Source organism: Perognathus longimembris, chromosome 21 (genome assembly GCF_023159225.1).
Source record: "Perognathus longimembris pacificus isolate PPM17 chromosome 21, ASM2315922v1, whole genome shotgun sequence".
NCBI lineage: Eukaryota > Metazoa > Chordata > Mammalia > Rodentia > Heteromyidae > Perognathus > Perognathus longimembris.
In genome coordinates this window covers 24,528,958-24,549,724 of record NC_063181.1, presented here as the reverse complement: position 1 = coordinate 24,549,724, position 20,767 = coordinate 24,528,958, and the positions used below count along the sequence as shown (strand labels likewise).

At 40.6% G+C, this 20,767-nt stretch overlaps 1 protein-coding gene across 4 annotated transcripts; it reads left to right on the top strand.

The window, feature by feature from the left end:
- The first annotated feature begins 106 nt into the window (after positions 1-106).
- On the top strand, positions 107-17,770 carry Casp3 (caspase 3). 4 transcript variants are annotated; one of them, XM_048330501.1, is made up of 7 exons: positions 107-232; positions 7,306-7,373; positions 9,144-9,223; positions 14,701-14,829; positions 15,273-15,448; positions 15,730-15,850; positions 16,983-17,770. In XM_048330501.1, exons 2-7 carry the CDS (start codon positions 7,321-7,323, stop codon positions 17,210-17,212), a joined length of 789 nt encoding a protein of 262 aa, XP_048186458.1. In that variant the 5' UTR covers positions 107-232; positions 7,306-7,320; the 3' UTR covers positions 17,213-17,770. The 4 variants fall into 4 exon arrangements, with proteins under 4 accessions (XP_048186458.1, XP_048186456.1, XP_048186457.1 ...); XM_048330499.1 differs by having other exon boundaries at positions 9,144-9,268; XM_048330500.1 differs by lacking the exon at positions 107-232 and adding an exon at positions 4,774-5,099 and having other exon boundaries at positions 9,144-9,268.
- The last annotated feature ends 2,997 nt before the right edge of the window (positions 17,771-20,767 follow it).

The window sequence follows — 20,767 nt, the reverse complement described above, 5'->3', positions numbered from 1 at the left end:
GAGGCCGAGGGACGTGGGAAAGGGGGCGTGGCTCGGAAATAGGAGGCGTGGGTGGGCGAGACGTGGCCGGCGGGACGTGGGCGTGGCTTCCGGAGGGGGCGTGGCATCAGGGGGGGCCTGCTTCTCCACTCCTCTACCAGCTGCCGGCTGTGGAAGCCTAGTTGCTAGCGGGAAGTTGCAAACGGCGAGTGGACCGGTGTTTGCAGTTCGGTTGATCGGTGAGATCTGAGCGGTGAGTGAGGCAGCCTCTCCCCTTTTGCCCCCTACGCCGGCTCCCTCATCCTCTCAAGGTGTTGCTGCTGCTCGGTGGAAGCCGAGGAGACAGGCCATCTCGGCAGATCCTTTGTTTTGCTTCAGAGTTCTGGGGGCGAGCGGTGAAGGCAGAGTGAGCGATCCAGCCGGGGAGTGGGGTCTGGGGTGAAGAACGGAGAAACACGGGGAGATGGCGAGCAAGGTGAGCGCCGCGGAGCCTGGAGAGCGCGGCTGGCCCGTAGATCGCGGGGTCGGGATGCGGGGGGGGGGCGGAGGAACAGGTACAGACCCTGGGGCCCAAGGGGCCAGGCCTTGGGTCTAGAGACCCCTAGGACCACCTGGCGTGGGGTGCTGGTGGGTGGGCTGGAGCCACCGAGCCCAGAGGCCGGCGCAGCGGTGGCAGCAGCGATATGGATGCTGGAAACAACACGGCTGCAGGAACTGCACGCCGAGGCCGGAGGAGTTGGGGAGCGGCTCCAGGAAACATGGCCCCGGGGCTAGAGGCTTCCCATTCTTGCACGAGCGTTTCCTCCCTGCTGCTTTCTAGGTCTGGGGCCTGGATTTTTCTGGGGTTGATTGTGTTGTAGTTCCTTAAAAATGTTCATTTGAGGCACTTTGAATTCGTGAGTCCTCATTCTTCTGTTTCTGTATTCAAGCCCAAAGTCCCTGTTGGAGCTGCATTAACATCTCCCTCGGGCCATGTTGAATTAGAGGGCCTTTCTCACGATGGTCACTCTTGTTCTTAGTGGGTCTGCTCTCAAGCCTAACTTGAGCATCTGGGTCTTTATCCCATTCTTAGTAAGCATCACCCAGAATCCAACAGTCCTTCACAGCTACCCCTTCCTTACCCCATTTTTTCCACAATTAGTCACAAAACATTTGCGGACACCCTGGTAGATGTGTGCATGTCTGTCCATTTCTGATTTCTGCCAACTTGTGCTCCTCTAAGAGCATCAGCCTGGCTGGGATCCCTGGGCCTTGGCACTTTCCCTGAGCTTCTTTTGGCTCAAGGCTAGTGTTCTACCACTTGAGCCACAGTGCCACTTCTGGCTTTTTTTCTTTATATGTGGTATTGATGAATCAAACCCAAGGTTTCATGCATGCTAGGCAAACATTCTACCACTAAGCCACATTCCCATCCCTAGGCTATTCTTTTTTTTTTTTTTTGTCTTTTCTTTTTTGGTACTGGGGATCGAACCCAGGACGTTGCACTTGCTAGGCAAGCGCTTCATCCCAGCCCCCTAGGCTGTTCTTTAACCATGAAAAATATTCTTGTGGGCTGGGAATATGGCCTAGTGGCAAGAGAGCTTGCCATGAAGCCCTGGATTGGATTCCCCAGCACCACATATATAGAAAGTGGTGCTGTGGCTCAAGTGGCAGAGTGCTAGCCTTGAGCAAAAAGAAGCCAGGGACAGTGCTCAGGCCCTGAGTTCAAGGTCCAGGACTGGCAAAAAAAAAAAAAGTCATTTCCTTACTCTGGAAATCTCACTACTGTTAAGACTTGGTTCTCACTGGTTGGCAATGAGTATAATCAGTAGTTTCACAGAGATTGACATAATCTTCCCAGAAGTCATACTGGACTTGACTTTACCTGCCCTATTGAAGTAAGTAGCAATGTAGATGAAATGCTTAGCAGGAAACCTGTGCATTGCATTTAGAAGTTAGTCACCCAGTGGCAGCAGATACACAATAACCATCTTTTCTATTTTGTTCATTGTTTAAAGTGCTCTTTCAGTTGGCTCTTCATATCTGTAGGTTCTGCCCACCATAATCCTAAGTGCTCAGGAGGTTGAGATCTGAAGATTGCAGTTCAAAGCCAGCCAGAGCAGGAAAGTCTGTGAGAGTCCATGAGACTTTTATCTCCAATTAACCGCCAAAAAGCCACTGTGACTTCAGGGGGGGGAGGTGTCAAGGTGGTTGTCCTGGAGCTTGAACTCAAGGCTAGCATTTTACTACTTGAGCCACAGCTCCATTTCTAGCATTTTTGGTAGCTAATTAGAGATAAGAATCTCATGGACTTTCCTGACCAGGATGGCTTCAAACCATGATCCTCAACACTCAGCCTCTTGAGTAGGTAGGGTTACAGGTGTGAGCTTTCTACTTTTTTCTTAAGCAAAAAAAAAAAAAAAAAAAAAAAAGAAGAAGAAAAGAAAGAAAACTAGGAAAGTGCTCAGAACCTGAGTTGAAGCCCCAATTCTGGCACCTAAATAAATAAATAAATAAATACCTTTTAGCTCAGTGTTTAGCCTATGTGAGCGGGAAGCAGAAAGATTTTGTTCATTTCTTTGGCTACTCTTTCAGTAAAGCATTACTCTTAAATCTTTTAAAGTGTATTCATGGAAATGTTCAAAAGATTATTCTATCTCATTCTGAGATTTCAAAAGTCATTAGAGCAGAGACTACTAAGTGTTATATCTGACCTCAGCATTTCCCTGTAGGACAGATGCCAGATGATTAGGGACTGACTTCCTGGTCGAGGTTCACTAAAACTAGTTCACCTCATTTAACATCTCATTTACAAGTCCCTACCATAGAAAACTTTCATAGTGCTCCTTCTTGCATAACAGGATGTTTGTACTTTATATCAAAATGTTAACATATTATAGCTTAAGATAGAAATTTCAGTTTTAGAAATTAATTTTCATTCCTCTGCTTCCATTCCACAGATAATTTATTCTATTTTATCCCCACTATTGCAGTGAATTATGGGGTAACATTCATGTAAATAGAGAAAACATTCCAACTTTCCACTTCTTTAGGAAAACACAGCTTGAAATGTTTAAATATATACTTCAGAGTGACAGTAAATTTCTACTGACAACATATGTACATTTTTGAACATCTGACTGCTCTAGCTTCAGTGTTCAAGTTCCAAGTTCCTATCTAATGTCAGTCTGTTGTCTTCTTACAAATTCCTTGTAATCACTAATATATCTTTAGATTTTTTTCCTTCTGCCATCAGCATCTTAAATTGATGCAAAGAATTACATACATCAACACAGCAAGAAATAATTAGTGTTAAAGCCATTGCTGTGCTGATAGATAGATATGTATATGTATATTTAAATTTCATTGTATATTTTTTTCTACATTTCTACAATGGTGAACATACAAATGCCTAAACTCCTGTTAGCATGTAAGACCGAGAATATTTCCCTTAGGAGATATTTTGGCTTTTTAAGATGAGATCACCAGCCCTAGAATAATATCCAGCCAGGCATTAGCTAATAGAGATGAGGTAATGCTAAGTGTTCTGCAGGAAACAGAGCCCAGCTCCCAAGGGAGAACTGAGTATGCAATGTGGGGGAAGTCCATGGCACATGTAGAGCAAGTATGCACGTGTGTGATGCTAGAGGGACCCTATTTACCCTAGTGTCAAATTTTCACCAAGATCAATGATAACTGAGAAGATAGGTACCATTCACATGCTGATAATGAAGGAAGTGAATGAAATACCTTAATAGAATTGTTCATGAGACATTCTCATCAAATAGGTAGACACTATTTTAACTTCTAAAAGAATTGGTGTTTTTTTTTCTTTTCACTACCAACTACTTTACCAAAAGATATGTATATGTCTCCTGCCTAACATTAGAAATAGTTAAATTGTAATTACTTGTGTTATGTCTGAGATGTTAATTGCAGGCTTAAGACTCTTAATTACAGTGGATGAGCTAGCTGTCTTTGTTCATGCTTTTCCTTATGTAAGCTGCATATACCCTTTCATCCCGTCTAGAGCATTACTATATATCTCCAGTCCTGATCATCCCTGGATCTCATGATCTTCTGCCTGGACTATTCCAAAAGGCTTCTCACTGTCAATATGTGTTCATGCGGATCTTCTACAGTTGATTGTTCACTCAGTAGCCAGAGTGATTTTTTTTTCCACTTCAAGTGCTCCAGTGCTGGATGTGGTAGCACAGGCCTGTAATCTGAATACTCGGGAGTTTGAGATAGGATGATCCTGAGCTATCCTGGGGGCTGCATAGGAAGTTCCAGGCAAGCCTAGAACTTCCCGGAGACCCAGTCTCAAAGAAAATAAAACAAAAAGTAGAATAGAATCAAAGTTCAGACCTTGTGATGTTTTCCCTTGAGTCCTTGATAAAGTAATCAAACTGGCCTTTCCATACCTCCAATACAGTTAATTCTTGCTGGCCTTCCCCCAAGGACAACCTTTAATTGCTGCCTCTGTGTTATTTAGATATCTGTAAATGTCACCCCAAAGATGATTTCCTGGGCTACCTAGCTAATATAGCTCACACAGTTTCTTTACCCTTTTTTTTTTATTTTCCTCATAGCCTCTACCACAACTTTACCCATCTGGAACCATTCTTTCTCTCTAAAATAAGAATTTCTTTCTTTCTTTTATTCTTTCTTTCTTTTTTTTTTTTTTTTTGCCTGCCCTGGGGCTTGAACTCAGGGCCTGAGCACTGTCCCTGGCTTCCTTTTGCTCAAGTAGCTCTCTAGGACTTGAACCAAAGCATCACTTCTAGATTTTTCTGTTTATGTGATGCTGAGGAATCCAAGCCAGGGCTTCATGTATGCTAAGCAAGCACTCTGTCACTAAGCCACATTCCCAGCCCTGAGTGAGCGTTTCTTAAAGGTAGGAACTTCATCTTGTCTTTTGTCAAAATACTCAGTAATGGTTCCTGATATAAAATATGTGCTTTCTAAAAGCTCAATAACTGCCTAACAGATGGTGTTGCCCAATTATGCTCACACCCTTCTGTGGTTATCTAGAAAACCTATAGGAAGGAACATGGTAGAAAAGCAAAGAACCTTCATAGCAATGCAAAACACAGGCTAGAAGAAGCTGAAATGCTCCTCTCTGTGGTTAAATTGAAACAGTGACACATCCGCTGCTCTATCTTTTTCTACCTTTCCCCACCAGAAATGAGGAAGTTTGGGGGGAGGGAAAGAAGGAACTTATCTTTGGGAAAGGGAGAGGGTTACCTTTTCCTAGGAGCCTTTAGTGTAGAGGCTTGATACAGTTTTGAATTGGGAAGATAAAATTCTGTAGAGAATAGTGTTTGCACAATAGTGTAACTGTACTTAATGCCACTGAACTGCACAATTGCAATTGAAATACATTGTATACCTATTGAATTATAATATACAGATTTACAAAAGCAGAAGCCAAGTGCTGGTGGCTCATACCTGCAATCCTAGTTATGCAGATGGCTGAGTATCTGTGGATCAAGTTCAAAGCCAGCCCATCAGAATAATCTGTGAGATTCTTATCTTCAATTAACCAGCAAAAAACAAACAAACAAAAAGCCGAAGTAGATCTGTGGCTCCAGTGGTAAAGCACCAGCCTTGAGCAAAAAAGCCAAGCAAGAGTGAGTGGCCCTGAGTATAAACCTCAGTACTAGCACACATGAGTACACACACACACACACACAGAGCTGTTTTGCAGGAGCCTCTTGTGGATGAGTCCTATTAGTGAGAGTTTGTATCCCTCTAGTATTTCTGATTTCAGAGCAGGAGTGAGGTTAAAGATTTTGATCACTATAATGATCAGTTTGTGCTGAAGTGGCCATATTTTCAAGAGGTGAAAACATTTCACACAGAATGAAGGTAGTCTGCCATGCCATGTACCTAGTAGGAGACCATATGGAGGTTAAGATCCTTTAGTTGGCCAAAAGTGATACTGTTATGAATGACCTGTGTGTAAATGGTCCTTCAACTGAGGCCTTGCAAGGCAAGCCAGCTAGCTATGCCACATTTGTAGGTGCTGAAGCTAGGTCAATGGAAAACTAAGCTATTTATGTTAGGTTATAGCTTTTAAAACTAAGGTAGTAATGAAGTCCTGAATGTTCCCAAGGCATACTTTTCTAGCTATTCACCTGGCCTGTGTCTGGCACCTATATCCTTGATGATTGTTCTTTTGGTCCATTCTGGATTTTTTTAATAAATAAATTTGAAAAGCAAAAAATAAAAAGATATTTTCATTGAAATATTTCACATAAGCAGGGCTTCTGTAGTCTAGAGAAATTCATTTAGGATTTTTTTGTCTTTTTTTTTTCTCTTCTGCCTTTTTCTCTTCTTGTAACTTATTTAGGGAGACAACCATAACAAGGTCCTTTAGAGAATATCTAGTGGGGGCTGGAAATATGGCCTAGTGGCAAGAGTGCTTGCCTCGTATACGTGAGGCCCTGGGTTCGATTCCTCAGCAGCACATATACAGAAAATGGCCAGAAGTGGCGCTATGGCTCAAGTGGCAGAGTGCTAGCCTTGAGCAAAAAGAAGCCAGGGACAGTGCTCAGGCCCTGAGTTCACGGCCTAGGACTGGCCAAAAAAAAAAAAAAAAAGAGAGAGAGAGAGAGAGAGAATATCTAGTGGAACTCTTGAAAGAAAAGTAGTGTCTTGTGTCTGTGCCCTATGACACTCACCTAATCACTAGAGTTTCCTGGTTAGAATTACTGAGAAGAGTATATATGAAATGCCTAGCAAACCTCAATGTAGGAAGTGATGACTGCTTTAATTATAAGGACTTTTCACTGTGAATGTAGCTGTCCTGATGGGAGAATAGATGAAAGAACCTTTAGGTTTTACTTTTAGGTTTCCTAGGCCATTCCACTACCCTACATGAGAAGCTGGAACTCTAAAAGTTCAGTTTAAGAATAAGGTTTATATGGTGGTTTGGTACCGTATCTCTTGGGAATTTAACTTTCGCAATAAAGTATTATGTGAAGTTTTTAGGATTTTGTTTTTACTCTATTGAGTTGGAAACTGAGTTCTTAGGAAGCCTGATTTGTTGTGTGGTAAAGGAAATAAACTGCAGTCTGTTCAGCTGATAGAGCTACTGCAGTGGGGGGAAAAATCACTAAGCTATACACCTCTGTGTTCTTGAGGTTATACATTAATCAGTGAAGGGAGGAGGACTTATTCTGTACATCCAAATGAACCTTCTCCCCAGGTCTGACTCACAGGAGTCAGACAGTACAGACAAATCAAGAACATTTGGAGAAATAATCACTGAGATGACAATATAATGCTGTGGTTTTATAATGGCCAAGACTTTCACTAACTTTTATTTCCTTTATATTCTAGCTAAGAAAAGTAGCCATGGAGAACCCTGAAAATTCAGTGGATTCAAAATCCATTAAGACTTTTGAAACGTGAGTATTCAAAATGAATCCTGAATAGTCAAAGAAAGATGGCTATGTGTAGTTCAGAAGACTTGGAGGAATGAGGAGATAGAACGAATTCAGGCCTAGCTGGGCACTGGTGGCTCAGGTCTGTAATCCCATTTACTCAGGAGGCTGAGATCTGAGGATCACAGTTCCAGACCAGGAAAGTCCATGAGACTCTTTTAACCACCAGAAAACCAGAAGTGACACTTTGGCTCAAAGGGGTAGAGTGCTAGCTTTGAAGGAAAATGCTCAGGAACAGTGCCCAGGTGCCTGGTTCAAGCCCCATGACCAGCACACACAAAAAAGAACGAATACAGGCTCACTTTCTACTTCTGCTTTCTGGCTTTACATAAGCTCAGGTCTCTCCTCCTCCTCATGAACTGGGGTGGGCGGGGGGGGGGAAGAATGGAAAGTGCTTGACCTAATAAAACCTGTTCCCCATAGATGGAACCTAGTCCCTAGAAATAGAAAGACTCCACCCCTGTCCCCTCCTCCCCCTTCTCTTCCCAGACAAAACTCATCTCTCTGGATGTTGTGAATCTTCCCAAGTCACTGCACAGAAAGAGGGGTTGGTTTTGTGTCTTTACTTCTTATTTATAGGTTTTAAGACAAAAATGCAATGCTAGTTTTTGAGTCTAGGAAAATGTGCATTGTTGCGGAGCATCTTTTATCCTTCCTTTTTCTTTTGTTTTCATTTTTGTGCTTAGTATTGCTTCCTGTAACTGGCAAGCAGGAAGAAAAAATGAGCAAACTAAACCTCAAATAATCTTCATTTAATCCATGTCTGCTACTACTTGTATGAGATCTTGTGTGATATTTTTAAGTATCTGGAGGTGATCAGCACAAATGTAAAAAGGAATAAAAACATCACACATCTTATACTGTACTCCATAAAGATGGACAATTATCGTCTTTTATAATTTTATTTTTATTGTCCTTTTTTAATTCTAGAAGTTTATTTCTGAGACCTGCTTTATTATTTTATTTATTTATTTTTTGGCCAGTCCTGGGGCTTGGACTCAGGGCCTGAGCACGGTCCCTGGCTTCTTTTTGCTCAAAGCTAGCACTCTGCCACTTAAGCCACAGCGCCACTTCTGGCCATTTTCTATATATGTGGTGCTGGGGAATCGAACCCAGGGCCTCATGTATATGAGGCAGGCACTTTTGCCACTAGGCCATATCCCCAGCCCTGCTTTTATTATTTTATTCTTAGGAATTTGAACTAATCTCTTTCTCTCTCCCTCTTTTTTTTTCTTTTGGATGAGATAGAGTCTCTTTTGTTTGAGATAGAGTCTCACTAGATAGCTCAGGCCAACTTTCTCAGCTTCCCTTTAAGACCCTTTGAAGAAAATGTTTAGTGACCCTAATTTGTTCAGCTTGTCAAATTTGATAAATAATTTAGTAGTTTCCTATCATTTCAGGGTAATTTTGAGATTTTACTCTTACCTTGAAAAATAAACTCTTTCATAAAATTATAAAGTGCATTTGATGAGATTTTACCAAAAACTAAAGGAAAACCTTCAGCTTAGCTCTGAAGTGAGTCACTGTGAGATTAATTAATTAACTTTATCCACCTATCTGTTTATTATGTGCTAGGGATCACACCCAAATGTTATGAAATTTAAATGAGGAAAAATCTGCAGCACAAAGTCTGATGCATAGTCTTAAGCAAAAGTTAACTATTGTTATGGATCATAAAGTTATATTCCTGAACTTAGCCTTTCTCCCCTTGTAACTTGTTTGATTTCCATATAGAAAGATCATCCAAGGCAGCAAATCAATGGACTCTGGGATATCCTTGGACAGTAGTTACAAAATGGATTATCCTGAAATGGGTGTATGTATAATAATTAATAATAAGAACTTTCATAAAAGCACTGGTATGTATCTTCACATGATTTGTAATATGCCATTTGTATTTGATACGATATAGAAAGGCATATTGATGTGTTAATTGTATTGATGTGTTTATTACTCAGTGAAGTAAACTATCAAGTAGAGAGAAGGCGGGGCCCTGCGGGCCCTATAAAGCCATATAAACTACGAATATGTGATTGTTTGCTGGCTTCCCCTTTGCAGGATGGATAGCTTTGGTCATAGCTGGTCTCCATTCTGTGATTTTACAACTACTTTTGGTTTTTTGTTTTGTGTGTGTGTGTGTGTGTGTGTGTGTGTGTGTGTGTGTGTGTGTGTTTTGGTTGGTTTTTTTTTGGGGGGGTGGGTAGCATTGCACCTTTTGAGCCATGCTCCGGACTCACTTTTGCTTTAGTTTTTCCAGAATGGTGTTATGTTTTTGCCCAGGACAGCCATTAGAACCAGAATCCCCTTCCTGTGTAGCTAGAATCACAGAGGCAGCACCACTACACCCAGCTTATTAAAATGATATCCCACTAACTTTTCCCCTAGGCTGGCCTCCAACCTTGAGGTTCCTGAGATCCACCTCCCTAGTAGCTGGAATTACAGGCATGAGTCAGCCACCATGCCCAACTACAACTACTTTTTTGGGGGTTGGTCATGGGGCTTGAACTCTGGGCCTGGGCAGTTCCTGAGCTCTTAAGCTCAAGGCTCTACCACTTGAGCCACAGCACAGCACCACTTCTGGTTTTGAGGTGGTAATTGGAGAAAAGAGTCTCATGGACTTTCCTGCCCAGGCTGGCTTTGAACCAAAACCCTCCTACCTTAGCCTCTTGAGTAACTGGGATTTTAAGTATGAGCCACCAGTGCGTGGCTACAACTACTTTTCAATTGAGATCTATTTTCCTAACCTCGGAGTAGGCAGTGCACAGGGGAGAGTTGTTGTTTTGAACAAACTCTACAGTTACTCCTTAAGTTAAGGAACAGGATATGGGGATAAAACAAAGTTCTCATAAATAGAAAGAAGGAAGAGAAGGGAAGGGCCAGGAAGCCGTTAGGTACAGCCTCATTTCTGACAGCCAACTCTGTGAGCCTTGCTTCTTCTGTATCTGTAACTCTTGCTTCTCCCCCCCTCCCCTCTTTTATATCAGTGGAAAGTCCTTGATAAGTAGTAAGTAGTCTTGTTTGTATTCTTTCCAGAGACTATTGGACATCCCCTATTTGTTTTTGTTTTTTGTTTTTTTTTTCATGTGGGTGACGTCATGCCAATTTATTATTATTATTATTATCATTATTATTATTATTACTAAACAATACAACCTTCTTAATCCACCAGACATTATACTTTGGCTTTTATTTTTGTTTTGTTTTATTTTTGAGCAAGCAATAGAAGTCTTTTGCCCTCAGAATATCCTTATTTTTTTTAAGTTTTTATTATAAAACTGATGTACAGAGAGGTTACAGTTTCATACGTTAGGCATTGGATACATTTCTTGTACTGTTTGTTACCTTGTCCCTCATACCCCCCTCCCTCCTCCCCCTTTCCCCCCCTGAGGTGTTCAGTTCGCTTACACCATACAGTTTTGCAAGTATTGCTTTTGTTGTTCTTTCTCTTAATTTACCCTTTGTCTCTCAATTTTGGTATTCCCTTTCAATTTCCTAGTTCCAATACCAGTATACACGGTTTCCAATATACTCAGATAAGATTACAGAGATAGTGTAAATACAATCCAAGAAGATGATACAAGAACATCATCAACAGTATACACTACAGATACACATGGGATGTTGAAAGTAGTTACAACTGTGATATAACAATCATTTCCATAAAATGGAGTTCATTTCACTTAGCATCATCTTATGTGATCATAAGGGTATAGCTATTGGGCTCTTGTGATCCTCTGCTGTGGCTTGCCTAATCCTGTGCTAATTATTCCCAATAAGGGAGACCATAGAGTCCATGTTTCTTTGGGTCTGGCTCACTTCACTTAGTATAATTTTTTCCAAGTCCTTCCATTTCCTTACAAATGGGGCAATGTCATTCTTTCTGATAGAGGCATAAAATTCCATTGTGTATATGTACCACATTTTCCTGATCCATTCGTCTACGGTGGACATCTCCTATTTGAATAGTAACTCTAAAAAGTAGCTGGTATTCTATGCTGACAGCTTGGAACCCTCTCAGGCACAGGAGGAATGCACCAGTAGGGCTAAGGGGAGGCCTTGGTCTGCCTGGCTGTAGAGCCTGCACAAGCTCTTGATCCACCCTCTGTTCTGTAGTTCTTCCATGTATCTTCCTTTATTTGATTGCCCTTTCCTCTGAGCCTACAAGAAAGACAGAAACCCTGAACATTGAAGAGGATTTGCTCAGATATTTATTCTTTCTTCCCTAAATTTTGAGTAGATATAGCCTACCTTTCCTGCCTTCATTTCTTTTTTTTAATGCTCATACTGGAGCTTGAACTCAGGGCCTCATGCTATCACATGGCTTTTTTGCTCAAGGCCAGTGCTCTACCACTTGAGCCATACTTTGTCTTTGGACCTTTTGCTGGTTAATTGGAGATAAGAGTCCTGCCTGAGTTGTTTTTGTATGTTGAGCCTCAAATTTCATTCTCCAGAGTATTTCATATTACAGGTAGTATTACAGGTATGTTCATTTCTTGACATTTACTCTTGAGTTGATTTCTCAGTTTTCTGTCTCTCCCACTGAAATGGCTCTCTTGAAGTTCAGCATGGCCTTAGCACCAAATCTCATCCTCTGGGTATCAGAGAATTGGTGAAACATTTTTGAATATTTTAAGAGAATATAAGGAATAAAACCCTTCACAATACCCAAAGGCTAATTAACATTTTGTTGTATTACTTGCAATTTTTTTATGACAGTTTACTTTATGTTCAGTATTCAAACAGTGTAGCATTCTGCTTATTCTGCTTAATATAAGCATTTTCTCTGTTGCCATGTAGATTTCTGATCTGTCATTTTATAATCTGTCATTTTATAACTATATGTTCTAAATATATTTTTGTCTAATTTGTATTACTTTTTAAATAAGTGAGCCTTTGGACAGTCTTACTGTTTTCCTTCTTTAAGATGAAGCTGTGATAATTTCTTTGAAGTAGCATAGTAATTATATATAGTAGGATTAATTTTAATTTGAGAAACTAGATCTAAGAGGAAGCCACGCTATACCAGGAAAAATCACTAGGATTCATAGATTAATTAAAAGAGTGAGAAGGATAGTTGGAAATGGGCACTAAACATCCATGCATAATGTCTACTGCTTTTTTTAGCTGTAAGTTAATTTTGTTTTAGCCAGTTCTGGGGCTTGAACTCATGGATGCACACTCACTGGGCTTTTTCACTCAAGGCTTGGTGCTCTACTTGAGCCACACCTCCACTTCCTAGCTATAACTTGAAATACTAACTTTAACCCTTAGATAACAGACAAAACATGTCATTTCTTTTTGTTTTATGAATTTAAAAAAAAATTTACTTACAGATATCCTGCCCCTGCCTCCTATTGCCAATAGAAGCTATGCTTGCTTTTTTTTTTGCCAGTCCTGAGGCTTGAACTCAGGGCCTGAGCACTGTCCCTGGCTTCTTTTTGCTCAAGGCTAGCTCTCTGCCACTTGAGCCACAGCGCCACTTCTGGCCTTTTCTATATATGTGGTGCTGAGGAATCAAACCCAGGGCTTCATGTATACGAGGCAAGCACTCTTGCCACCAGGTCATATTCCTAGCCCTCCTATTGCCAATAATAATACCTTCTGCACAATTTTGTACTGTTGAGCCTTTCCTTTCTTTTTTCTTTTCCTTCTAAAGTTTGTCACTATATTTCTTCTGAAAAAATTGGCTTAGTGGCCCGACTTTTGCCTTAGAGTGAGCTCCATTTTCAGCTTGAAACTTACAGGCTTTCTGTTCTACAGTGGCTTACAAACCAGCTGCAGAACTGGGCCATGTGTCACACATCAGCACAGGGGTCTCCGCCATTCACCCAAATCTCCAGGAGCATATTTTAACTGTATATGCACATAATAGAAATTTCAAAAACCACAGATTAGCAAAAAGAAAACAAAACCATTGTTATATTCCTCAGAAATAAGTTTTTCATTGTTGTATGTTTCTACTGGATGGTTGTGGAAGTTTGACGGGGAAAGGGAAGGATATTCACGTATTCATTTGTTTTCATTGCTTTGTGGCCAGAGTCTTGCTATTATGTAAGTCATTATGTTCTTGAACTCTGAATCTGACGCTTCAACTTCCAGAGTGCTGGGATTACAAGAGTATGCCACCAAACCCAACTTCCATGTTTTAAAGATAGATACTATAATGTTCATGCAGATTAACTTTGCTCAATTTCTAGCTGTTTCCCTCAGTATGTTAGCATTTTTCAATCTGAGTGCATTCTGGAATAAATCTGTCCATTATGTGGGAGGCATTAGAAAAGAATGGTGAAAAGCTCGAGGCCTGGGTGTGTATACCTAACACCAACTTCCCCCTTGAACAAATTTCTTTTCTGAGTGTCAAATTCTTTGGTAACAGTGACTATTGTCCCATGGCAAATATTTGTCTTTTTAAAAAGCAACCTAAGTGGGGCTGGGGATATAGCCTAGTGGCAAGAGTGCCTGCCTCGGATACACGAGGCCCTAGGTTCGATTCCCCAGCACCACATATACAGAAAACGGCCAGAAGCGGCGCTGTGGCTCAAGTGGCAGAGTGCTAGCCTTGAGCAGGAAGAAGCCAGGGACAGTGCTCAGGCCCTGAGTCCAAGGCCCAGGACTGGCCAAAAAAAAAAAGCAACCTAAGTGGGCATTGGTAGCTTATGCCGGTAATCCTAGCTACTCAGGAAGCTGAAATTTGAGGATCACAGTTCAAAGCCAACCCAGGCAGAAAAGTCCATGGGACTCTTATCTCCAGTTAACTACGAGAAAACTGGAGTGGAGTTGTGGCTCAAAGTAGTGCTAGCCTTGAGTGCAAAATCTCAGGGATAGTTCCCAGGCCCTGAGTTCAAACCCCATAAGCAACAACAATAACAACAACAACAAAATCTCAGAGACAGTGCTCTCGGCCCTGAGCTCAAGCCCCACTTAGCACCAGCACACACACAAGAAGATGGCAACCTAGTACTCTATTATGAAGATAAGTCGTAATTTATTAAAACAAGGCCCTATTTGGTGGGCATCTTTGTTGCTTCTGTTTTTTCTCAGCCAAGCTGCTGTGAAAGATACCCTTGAGGCACTGGCACTGGCACTGTGACAGCTTTTACAATGAAATGTCTTACATGCTAAAAAATAGCCTAAAGACACTTTGTGTCACCATGATTAAAATAATTAGATTTTTCTTAGTATTTAAAAGGGGAAGAATTTGTTGATTGTGTGAATTGCTACATCATTCATTTCATTTCAAAGTGACTCTCTTCTTTTCAAATGAATTTAAAAGGCATTCTTTCTGTTACAGGAATGTCATCTCGGTTTGGTACGGATGTAGATGCAGCAACCCTCAGAGAAACATTCCTGAGCTTAAAATATGAAGTCAGGAATAAAAATGACCTTACATGTGAAGAAATCAAAGAATTACTGCACAATGGTAAGAAATAATTAAAAGACAGACCTTGATTGGCCAATTGTACTATAACTATTTAGCTAACTGTAATTGTACATATGAGGCATAAGAATTGTGAAATTATATTCTACATAATTCTGATCTGACACATTTTCATAAGAAGAATTTTATTCATGCCAACTCCCTGAAATTGTTTCAGGTATGTGACTATGCCCAAGTTGGGTTTAAAATGACTCTGTAATTCTCCTCACAATGTCTTCATCCTACCACAATTAGAGTTAATGCCTGTCACCATAACACTTAGAAAGCTGAGTTTGAAACCAGCCAAGGTTTAGTAAGACCCTGTGTCAAACATCAAGAAACAACAAAAAAAAAGTCAAAAATTCATCATCTTGTTCTTATACAGTTTGAGATTGTTGAATAAAGTTGGAAGTATTTTTTTTTCTTATTTCTAAATGTCTTTACAGTTTCTAAAGAAGATCATAGCAAAAGGAGCAGCTTTATTTGTGTAATTCTGAGCCACGGTGAAGAAGGAATAATTTTTGGAACAAATGGACCTATTGACCTGAAAATATTAACAAGTTTCTTTCGAGGAGATTATTGCAGAAGCTTAACTGGGAAACCTAAGCTCTTCATCATTCAGGTAGGTATACCTGAACATCAGGATGGAGTATTCATCACAGATTAACTCACTCACTTATATATTATCCAATAGATGAACTTTTTTTGCCCCGAGGCTACTTTTGTATTTACCAATAACACCACTTAGGAAGTATGGAGTGCATTTCAATTTTGGGCTCTAATTGGCAAGACCCAGTATATATAATTAACATCTTTTTTTTCCCACAGCCTTTGCATTTCTCAGATGCAAGTTTATGTATAGACACATTTTTTTTTATTAATAACTAATTTTTTAACCTGCAGGCCTGCCGGGGTACAGAACTAGACTATGGCATTGAGACAGACAGTGGTATTGATGATGACATGGCATGCCAGAAAATACCAGTAGAGGCTGACTTCCTGTACGCCTATTCCACAGCACCTGGTAAGTTACCACAAGTAAATGTGTGTGTGTGTGTGTGTGTGTGTGTATTACATAACTATAGAGGTAAACTATAGCGGTAAACAATAGTGTCTATCTCTTGATAGCCAGCTATCAAGATTTTTATATCCCTAAAAATTAGCTAATCTGTCTATATTTTAGGGTACTTTAACCACAGAGAAATCTCAGAAAACAGACACCAGCCACTCATGGATTGAATACCACACAGGGCACTGTATTATAACTGAGTCTTAAGTCAGAGGTCGCCCCCTGTACTATTAGAGTAGAAGGTGCCTTTTGCATTTGCAAGTTACCTGCAGTCTGAAAATATTAAGTGGAACGTTCCAGAAGTAAACAAGAGTAATGTTAGTTGCATGATATTCTGAGTAGTATAATGACAGGTTGCTCCTTCCTTCCTGGGTCATGGGTCATCCATCCCTTGGTCTAACATATCCACATTGTATATGCTGCCCTTTCACTTGTCCCTTATCACATCCAATGTTGAAGTGTGGCAGTGCTTGTGGTCAACTTACCCTTACTTTACAGAATAGTGGCCACAAAACCTAAGAGTAGTAATGTAGGCAACTGAGATCTGCCATAAAGAAGCTGTAAAATGTTTTCTTTAAGAAATGAGATGAAAGGTCTTGCATTCATAAGGAAAGAAACCTATGTGTTAAAATCCATCTTCTTTAGCCACCAAAATCCTGTGAAAAAGAAATTCATCCTGGTTTTGTTTGTCAGATAGCAAACTACCAACGCTCTGGCCACTGTGCCTGAAGGCTTAGCTAAGTTGGAAAAGACATTAAATTTGTAGGTATGGATATTGTGTGGTGTGTGTGTGTGTGTGTGTGTGTGTGTGTGTGTGTGTGTGTGTGTGTGTACATAGGGAACCACACAATGTGTATAGGATTCAGGCCTCCTACAGGGATCTTAGAACCTGTCTGAGGGAGATTGCTCTCTCTGGTTGAAAACACCAAGCTACCTGTAATGATACTTTAATATATCTCTGCTTTTCATCATTTTCTCTACATGTTTGCCTGTTCATCCTGTTGGATCCCATGGTAGTTTGTCTATGATTTCTACTTCTAGCTAAAACGAGATGTGGGTGGTGTTTTGATTCTATTTTGCTTTGTAGGTTACTATTCCTGGCGAAATTCCAAGGATGGATCCTGGTTCATCCAGTCCCTTTGTACTATGCTGAAACTCTACGCCAACAAGCTTGAGCTGATGCACATTCTTACCCGAGTTAACCGGAAGGTAGCAACAGAATTTGAGTCCTTTTCCCTGGATCCCACTTTTCATGCAAAGAAACAGATTCCATGTATTGTGTCCATGCTTACAAAAGACTTGTATTTTTATCACTGAAGAGATGCTGGTTCTTTTTTTTTTTTTCTTTTTTAGTTTCTATGCCAAATGAGAAGACGGTAGATAATACTTGACTTCCCTCCCATTTAAATCTTATATGATGCTCCAGATGATATTTGTACCGTGCCACTTCCCAGAACCAGAGTCACACTACCTCAAACTCGGTCACAGGTAGTTGAAACTGAATATGAACAGGAACAAATAAATACAGAGCATGGTACCATTATTATGAAAGGCAACAATTATAAACTTATATCTTTTATAGTTAGCAAGACTTGAGGGTCCTATGCTATGAATTGTCAAGTAATTATGAGGAAGTTAAACACCGCAGTAATGAATTGATCCTCTCTCCCTACATTACTACTGTGCAGTCCTAGCTTTTTGTCAAACTGTAGATAAGGAGATGTGGAATCGTGGGTCTCAGCACTCTGAGATCCATAGACTCTTCAAGTTTCCTTTTCAAACTCATTTATGGAAATGAATTGACTTCATTTTTAGACTGTATTATCATAGCTCATGGTTTTGTGATGTTTGTCCTGAGCATGTTGTTGTAAAAAAGGTTTACTATTGGGCTGGGGATATGGCCTACTGGCAAGAGTGCTTGCCTCGTATACATGAGGCCCTGGGTTCGATTCCCCAGCACCACATATACAGAAAATGGCCAGAAGTGGCGCTGTGGCTCAAGTGGCAGAGTGCTAGCCTTGAGCAAGAAGAAGCCAGGGACAGTGCTCAGGCCCTGAGTCCAAGCCCCAGGACTGGCCAAAAAAAAAAAGGTTTACTATTGAAAACAAACTAAATATTTTATTTGAGAGAAAATGTAAGTAAACCAAGTTGATTCTTTTAAGGCTAAAGTGTCACATTAAGAGAGAAACCTAACTATAAGGTGCTAAGATAATCTACCAGCATGTTTATTTTCATCTGTCTTTATACAAATCAGGTGAGATTTACAGACCAGCCAATTTTTATTTTTAAAAAACTCAAACTTGATTACTTGGGAATGGTAAGGAATTCTACATGAACATATGAATATTCCACTTGCACAATAGATAGTGGAACAGAAGGAAAACAATTATAAATGGATCCACTGAGCACTGTAATTTGAGAATCCTGAACAAGACCGGTGGCTCAGCCTGTTTAATGGAAACAGCTCCAGCCAGGCTGAGAAGGACCAGTCAGCTGACTTCTTCAGATGTCCCAAGGTAGAAATCACCATGTAACAAAGTAACCAACTCAGAAACTTCTGAAGGAGAGCTTTTCCAAAGGTGGTGGGAATCAAGATGAAAACAATAATAATTGTAACATTGTCAGCCTGTGATTTTATAAGAAAGTTTACAATCAAAAGGAACAAGCGTGCTAATGTGTATACTGTAACTTGCATGAAAAGGATGGAAGCAGCCAGGACTTCCGGACTTCGGGCAGAGTACAGGAGGAAGCTGCAGGTCAGAACTCAGCACCCCCCAGGAATGGGCCCCTGGGGTTCCTCCCTCCCTGAGGGCTGAGCCCTTCCTCCCTGACTCTCAGTCTATTTCCCAGGAGCTTGCTACTCAAAGACAGAACATGTTTGTAATCCATAACTGTTTTGATTTGACCTGTTAACTTTTTCTAAGTAACCATAGCATGTAATGGTATTTTGAAGTGCGTTTCCGTGTGATGGTTTTTATAAACAATTGTTATTTTGCATTTTTTAAATTTCAAAACATAAATGTAAACTTAGACTCACTGATGTGTTGGAGTTTTTTGTTGTTGGGGGTCTTGCTATTGTGCTACTAAATAGAAGTTAAAATCTTAATAACCAAGAGATTGATTACTTTGGCAGAGTCAAAGAGGGTACAAGGCCCTCACCTAATATTTTGTTTCCTGTGCTCAAGGTCCTCACAGAAAGATCCAAAATAAGTAAGCTCAGTTTCTAAATAGGACCATCTTTTGAATTTTCTTTAACCTAAATTTTGTTTGTTTGTTTGTTTGTTTGTTTGTTTGTTTTGGCCAGTCCTGGGCCTTGGACTCAGGGCCTAAGCACTGTCCCTGGCTTCTTCCCGCTCAAGGCTAGCAGTCTGCCCCTTGAGCCACAGCGCCGCTTCTGGCCATTTTCTGTATATGTGGTACTGGGGAATCGAACCTAGGGCCTCATGTATCCAAGGCAGGCACTCTTGCCACTAGGCTATATCCCCAGCCCCTTAACCTAAATTTTTAAGGGGACCAGTAGGGAATTAAAAAGAAGCAAAGGTGTGAGCTGTGTGTGGCTACTGGCGGACAAGGAGATGTTCCCTTTTGCTCTCTGTACCTTAAAAACAAGCACAGAAAAGTGGGACTAAGGTGGTTACATTTCTTGTAATATTTCTATAATGAATGTATGTCTTTCAGATCCAAAACAAGAATGAGACAGGCTCTTCTGTTTTCCAGAAGCAGAGTAGCTTGAATGACTTCATTCAACCTCCTTTTAAATCTATGATTCTGATGTGTTGCAGAAAGTCTAGCATGTCCCAATCTCCCTGCTACATATAGAGGGCTCAATTATTAAAAAGACTAGCAACCCAATTAAATAAAAACATGGATAAAGAGCATTAATCTACAGAAAAAAAAAAACACCAGACATTCCTTAACCCCAAGATAATGAGTTTAATCTCTATCATAAAAGAAATGCAGACAAAACAAAGTATCATCTGTCATCTCTCTGGCAAACCTCCAGAGAGTGTTAACATCTGTTGTCAAGACTGGAGAGATGCACACTGTCCCCTAGAGGGGAGTGTGAATTGATTTGATTCCACGTGGCAAAAACCTGGCCCTACCTCTCCCAGTCTGAAATAGCAGACTCATTCTTGGGCCCTGCCTACTGGAATACTTGCACATGCACAAAATTCTATACAGGATTTTTATTGCAGCTGAGTGTGGTAGTAATACTTCTGTAATCCCAGCACTTGAAAGAAAGGCAGGAAGGTTGCAAGTTCAGGACTAGCGTGAGTTTAAACTTGAGCCACATAGTAAGAACCTGCCTCAAAGAAACAAACAAAAAAGCATCAACACAGCTCTAAGGAAGATAAAATACCTTGGTACGCCATACAGGATCAGGGGAACAGGAGGAAATATGTACTACAGAAAGAGTTTTAGTTGAGTTTATGTTTTTTTGGAGTAGGAGAGACTTGAGCATGTATTAATGTCAAGGATCCAATTAAGAGAAAGACTGAAGACAGTAGAGAGAAAAGAAAATAATACCTTTAGCATTCCTGAGACATAAGAAGGGTAAGTCAACATAATTGGGGGGTGCAGAGAGGAGAAGAGACCTTTTATTAATGAAAGAACAGGCAGGTGCGGGACAAGATGTGGTGTGGGAGAGGCACAGAATTTATAGCTCGTTGCTTATGAATTTGTGTAGAAAATCTCTAGCATCCTTGCCCTTCCCTAAGGTTTGGGGTAGAGTGGCAAATTATGATCTAATCTTTTGGTTATTCGGAAGATCAATCCCATCTCGAGATCATCTAGGGGACCACATCTACCTCATTAGCATAAAATCATTATCAAGATAACCAAGAAGCATCTCTCTACCTTAGTTGTGTAGAA

Bases quoted from the DNA above. Each gene is read 5' to 3' on its own strand.
- Casp3 (XM_048330499.1), top strand. From the start codon at position 7,321: ATGGAGAACCCTGAAAATTCAGTGGATTCAAAATCCATTAAGACTTTT. The intron at 9,269-14,700 runs GTATGTATCTTC...TTTCTGTTACAG, and splicing joins GAACTTTCATAAAAGCACTG to GAATGTCATCTCGGTTTGGT. The intron at 15,851-16,982 runs GTAAGTTACCAC...TTTGCTTTGTAG, and splicing joins CGCCTATTCCACAGCACCTG to GTTACTATTCCTGGCGAAAT.